General features: G+C 35.9%; 1 protein-coding gene across 2 annotated transcripts; it reads right to left on the bottom strand.

Moving 5' to 3' along the window:
- Positions 1-1,695: 1,695 nt before the first annotated feature.
- On the bottom strand, positions 1,696-5,636 carry LOC132069100 (ethylene receptor 2-like). 2 transcript variants are annotated; one of them, XM_059462615.1, is made up of 3 exons: positions 5,234-5,636; positions 2,693-5,184; positions 1,696-2,409 (listed from the first exon to the last, which is right to left on the bottom strand). In XM_059462615.1, exons 2-3 carry the CDS (start codon positions 4,412-4,414, stop codon positions 1,864-1,866), a joined length of 2,268 nt encoding a protein of 755 aa, XP_059318598.1. In that variant the 5' UTR covers positions 4,415-5,184; positions 5,234-5,636; the 3' UTR covers positions 1,696-1,863. The 2 variants fall into 2 exon arrangements, with proteins under 2 accessions (XP_059318598.1, XP_059318630.1); XM_059462647.1 differs by having other exon boundaries at positions 2,693-4,428; positions 5,274-5,636.
- Positions 5,637-5,922: the final 286 nt, after the last annotated feature.

Genomic DNA, 5,922 nt, shown 5'->3' with positions numbered 1-5,922 from the left:
CCAAATTAACCCAAAATGGTGCCTTTAGTTGCTAGGATACAGTGGGGTGGAGCCCACTGATGGGCTTACTACACCAATGGTCTATTTCCAGCTCATATACATATATACACATTTATATATAAACCTTCATATGAATAAATCTTAGTGCATAAGTATCATATATAAGCCAATATGTATTCCTACACCATTTGAATTATATATTTTATAGTTACCCGCTTCGATATGAAACTCGTTAAATTTAGTAAGCTATAATTAAGTAAGCAACTCTAAAATTCACTTGAAAAAATATCGGGTTGTTACAAATAATTTATGCAGTGTCCGAAGAAAATGAATAGCATTCTAGTTTGATCAAGAAAAACTCACAATATTGATTTTGTAAGAGCATCTAATTGGGACATGTTAGTCAGGTAGCTATACTACCACAAAAGCTGCTTTTAGCGGCAAAATATATGCCCTTTAGCGGAAATAAGAATTGCCACAAAACCCTTTACCGGCAATTAAATATTGGGCAACGTATCCACCGTTGCTAAAGGGTTTAGCAGCAATTATAGAGATCGCTGGTAAAGACCCAAACAATTGCCGCTAAAAGTTAATATGCTTAATATAGTACAAAGTCTCGATTACTTTAATATAAAATCAACATACCTCAAACAATTAGTTACATATAAAATCAATCAACCACGCTTCACCATCAACAGGGACCATTAAATATTGCTACAACAAAAGTGAGTGCAGTCAGGTATAAATCCAGCAGAACAGTATGATAACTGTTTCTAATCGATAAAGAACTTTATCTGAAATGTAAACCGATTCTCACATACTATTAGTGGAAGCCAAGTAAAAGTTCAATCCCAAGTCTTTGGTTCCTTTGGAAAATTTGTACTGCATAACTTCATTGAAAATCTGAACACTATTTGAACAGGTTGAAGTGTCCGCTACTGGATTCTACTATGCTCCTGTAAAGTGTCTGCAACTATGATGTCATACTGAACGTGATAACAAATACCTTTACCTGGTGCAGTAGAGTAACTCTTCGACACATTTAGCTCTTAAAGAAGCAGCAGGAATTAGAAGTTTCTTTATACGAGGCTTAGGACAAACAAATTTTCGAATGGACTGAGGTCACAAGCTTTATAATTCGTTCTCTATACTCTCATATCAATTAGAAAACCTTGGACCATAACAACTCTCATTTTTTCTCCGTGATTCTATCTTCTATCAGAAAAGAGTTTCAACAAAATGAAATATACAGTAAATTTAAGTCTACAATGACAAGTGAATGTAAACAATAATCGCAAAAAAAGAAAAATCATCAAACCAGTATAGGTAGATCGAGAAGAGGAAATAGATTGAATAGTGAAATAATCAAAGATGGAAGAAAAAGGAGCATCAAATAGGAGACTGAACGGGGCGTGAGACAGAAGAGGGGAAAGGAGGACATTTTCTCTTTTTTAATCTGAGAGAGGGAAGTGAAAAAACAAATAGGAGGGAAAAAGATAATTGAGTAATCTTCTTTCAATTTATAATCTTTAGTGGCAATTTATTTCAATTGCCCGTAATAGTTAAGTTCAGGGAATAAATTAGCGCTAAATACTCTATTGCTGCTAAATTTTTGTCGGTAAAAGCAGTTTTTGTAGTAGTCAAGTTTATAAGAAACTGAAATAAGCTGCAGCAAAATGTTGTAGAACCTAAACATTTATATGAAAAGAAAAGAACACAAAAGTTTCTATATCATTTAAACCGTCAAGATGTACATGTATGTAACATTAGTATGCTGAAACTTCTACCGTTTTCTATTTATATATCTAGCATTGTACCTTAAAACATTAACTGCCTTACTAAGGTCTATCGCAAATGTTACCATCATGGCACTGCTCTGCTTGCCCAAAGCAGAACATTCTGAATCTCATCGGCGAGTCCTGGTAAGAGCACTGGTTTACGGATGACGCCATTCATTCCGATCTGCAGGCATTTTTGACTGACATCTTCATCAGTAGTTGCAGCTAAACCGATGATCAAAGGCGAGCTCCTGCTTCGATGCTTTCGAAGTCTCATGGTAACTTCAAAGCCATCCACATCGGGCAGATTAAGATCCAAAAGTATAATCTGGAACGATGATGCAGAAGGAACAACAGCATGGAGGCATTCATATCCAGATGAAACTACAGAGACAATGCACCCTAATTTCTTGAGCATTTTCCTCGTTACGGCTCTGTTTACGTCATCATAGTCAGCTAATAGAACTTTGACTCCATGGAGATGAGAATGTGGATAAGCGGGATCTGATGATTCCCCGTATTCAGACATGCTTATGGGAATTGATGGCTGCCTTTGAAACCCGACAATAACAGCCATGCTTTGATCAAAACCTTCTTGATTTGGGATTACATAGATGTTTCCTTGCATCAACTGTTTGTTATTTTTCACATACCAGAAGGAAGTTAGTTTAAGACTCAAATGGGAAAGATATGGCTATAAAATTTAAAACATAAAAGCAAAAGGGAAGAAACAAGAAAACAAAAGGGCTTTTTCAATTGTGGCCGGTCGGCCGAAATTAATTACCAGCGCTAGTCAAAATAAACAAAATATATATATTTTGAGCGGTCCAAAATATAACTATTCCAAAACAAAAAATCTGGCTACTTCCAATAATATAATCGGTAATTAAATGTTGGAACACAAATAGACTTACATGAACCAGCTTCCTGCAAACGGCAAAGCTCAAACTCTTCTCGACCTCCTCACTGCAGTACGACTGAGTACAAAGGTTGATCTCTGACCGAGATCGACTAACACATGAGCAAATTTCGAACTTGATAAAGACATTGTCGCTAGATGAATTCGATCTCCTTGTTTTCCTTTCATTTTCACTTGCTTGTAGAACTCTAAAGGTAAGATTCCCTCTATTGTTGTCCTTCAAAAGATTTCCGATTATATGAAGCAAAACTTGAAATACTCTTCTTTCATCACCCATAACATGATTAGGCAAAGATTTGTCAACCTCAATGGTAATATTATAACCCTTATACGTAGACAAACACTTTGCCAGACAAGCCGTTTCTCTTATCAAGGAATGTAGCTGAAAATGCTTCATTTCCAATGGGAACCTCACATTTTCCATTGTTGAAGTAGCGATCATATCGTCCATCAGAGTGGAGACAACATTACAGGTTTTAATCATACCATTCACAAGAAGATGTTGATCATTACTTAACTTCTCTTCCTGTACAACGGAGAGTAGACTTGAGATTGAGTGCATCGGTCTTCTCAACCTATGACTCATAACCCCCTGAAAAGCGTTCCTTGCTTGAATTGCCTTAAGAGCTTGCTCTTTCACTTGTTGCAGAGCTTGATTCTGTTCCATCAATCTGTCTCTCGTCTGCTGAGATTCTTCGAGGACTGCGGCATGGGACAGAGCCACAGCTACTTGATCGGCTGCAGTCCTAACTATCTCAATTTCCGAGTTACTCCAAAACCTACCCTTTCCACTAGGTTGAACCAAAACGAGGATAGCATAATATTGCGGGACAAGCTCAGGCGTTCCACCTTCGAAATTCGAGACCTTTAACATTGGCATCCTAATAGCAGCCACAGTTTCCGGCTCACAACTTTCTTCTCCACTACTCGCAGCAGCAAGTGCGGATCCCTCGTCGAGTATCTTTACATCATCACTCCCATTGATCTCGTTTACATCTGGATCGCTAGTTGGGATAGGCTTATTATACGTACTGGAAATATTCCTCTCTTTAAGGTCGTGAGTCAATTTCATCTCAGTTCTGTTCTCATTAGGCATCCATATGACACAATTCAGCAAATCCAATATCTTTTGTAGCTCAACAAGAGTTGTGTAGAGTATTGTATGACGATCAAGTGACTTCCGGATCTCTTGTGTAAGCATCCGAACATGCATTCCAGCTTCCTTTTTCCTCTTTATTTTTCCAACTTCTCGATCAAGATCTCGTGTTTTTTTTTGTAGCATAAATTCCCTTACCTTGACTTTAAGCAGCAAAGGGAGTAGAGAGACAAGGGATATAGCGGTGAGCATCGAGATCAATGCAGTGAGGATTTTGGAAGCAAGAACGGCAAGCACAAGGTGAAATGTGTATTGGCCAAAAGTAGTCAAGAAACTGAGGAAATGAGTTAATCCACAGAATATAATGAATGCTCCGAATTCAAAGAGCACCCATTTGAAGGGAAAGTTAGTACAACTGACGAAGTAAATGATCTCAAGTGGGATGGAAAAATAGGCTATTGCGATAAAGAAATCACTGGCTTTTTGGAATAACATAATTGTCTCGATGCTCCAAAATTTATTATCATCATCATCACAATTACATTCAAGACTACCATCAGCAACCGATAAAGAAGCAACGAACGATAAAATCAATAACCATGCTGCTACACTCTTCAACATTGCATCCAATAGACCTGACAAATCAAATCATATATGCAGGAGACAACTTGTTATGATTCAATTCCTATTCAATAAAAAAAAGGACTTTAATATCAATACAAAATTCACATATGTGTACAAAGACATGCACCAACATCCATTTGCAATTAATATAAGTAAGTCAATATCCAAAAGCAAGATCCTAAAAGGTGCCAGATTACCAAATAGCCCCACAGCTTTAAAAGACATCTATTTATTTCATACTGTATTTAAAAAAATTGACTTTCACAGGACTATAATATAATCACTCATAAAAAGCACTTAGTACGAGGGGACTGAGAAGCCACTGTCCACTGTCCACCTCAACCTTATTACTTAACTAGAAGACAAAGTCAAACCAGAACAACTTTGAAATGAAAGTAAAACCCATTAACAAGAAACTTTAAATAACTAAATAAAAGAACTGAAAGTCGTGTACAGATATAAATTCACGAAAAGAATATAAAAAGACCGTGAGCAAAATTTACCAGAAAAGAAGGAAAAAAATACACATCTTTCTTTATCTGAGAAACGTAAACGAAAAAAGCCAATCCAACATCAGATCTTTATCTTTCACCAACATGCAGACCCAAATAAACAATTTTGGGGTCTTCTGGATCATCTTTTTATCCAAAACTCCATCAAGAGCAATACTTTTTTTGTAGCATTGGTATCATCAAAACAGAAAAAAAGCTCCAAATAGCTACTAAAGACAACCGAGACACGGTGCACCTATAGAAAAAAAAAAGCACCTATAGTAAAAAAAAAAAAAAAAAAAAAAAAAACAACAACAACAACAACAACAAAAATTCAATGATCCAGTTATAACAAAACAGGATACCACATTATAACCCGTTTTTTCAATCAACTAATAAAATTTTCTTCAGTGAAAACTGAGTTTCCATTTCATCATGACCATTGATCACCTTCCTTGTACAAGCTAAAACATTAAAAAAGAGAGAAAAAAATTACCTCAAGAAAGAAGAAGAGAAAAAAAAGACTAAAAGACTAAAGTTTTTGGTTTCCATACCTTCTTTTCTCTTCTATGCTCCAATGCAAATTTCAAGAATGGAAATTCTCCTTATGAAGAAGAAGAAGAATAGAAAGCTGAACTAAGTTGAACTGTTGAAGAAGTGTTGTTATAGAGAGAGAGAGAGAGTGACTTTTGAGAGCTATAAACAAAGAGATATAGATACACTTAACTCCACCGTTGTTTCCTAAGAGGAGAGAAAATGTGAGCTAAAAAAGAGAGAGACAAGGAAAATCTAAGCTTGGGGACCCACAAACCTTACATGAAGAGAACTTAGACACACTTTTACTCCTAAACGTCATCTTCATTTTTCAGCTTGTCTATAAAGCATAAGCATACCTTTTAACCCAATATTTTAAGAAAATTATCATTGAGTTCTATTTTATACTCTTTTTATGTTTCATTTATTTATGGGAAAGGGTCAAAAATGTCCCTATTGTTTTTTTTTTTTTTAATCTTT

The sequence above is a fragment of the Lycium ferocissimum genome, chromosome 1, assembly GCF_029784015.1.
Source record: "Lycium ferocissimum isolate CSIRO_LF1 chromosome 1, AGI_CSIRO_Lferr_CH_V1, whole genome shotgun sequence".
Classification (NCBI taxonomy): Eukaryota; Viridiplantae; Streptophyta; class Magnoliopsida; order Solanales; family Solanaceae; genus Lycium; species Lycium ferocissimum.
Note: the sequence above shows the minus strand (reverse complement) of the source record. Positions and strands in the feature narration are given on the sequence as shown.

What these genes read in the sequence shown, in the direction of transcription:
- LOC132069100 (XM_059462615.1), bottom strand. Translation starts at nt 4,414, where the DNA reads ATGTTGAAGAGTGTAGCAGCATGGTTATTGATTTTATCGTTCGTTGCT. An exon ending in TTTGCAGGAAGCTGGTTCAT is followed by an intron (nt 2,410 to 2,692) that starts GTAAGTCTATTT and finishes AATAACAAACAG; the next exon opens with TTGATGCAAGGAAACATCTA.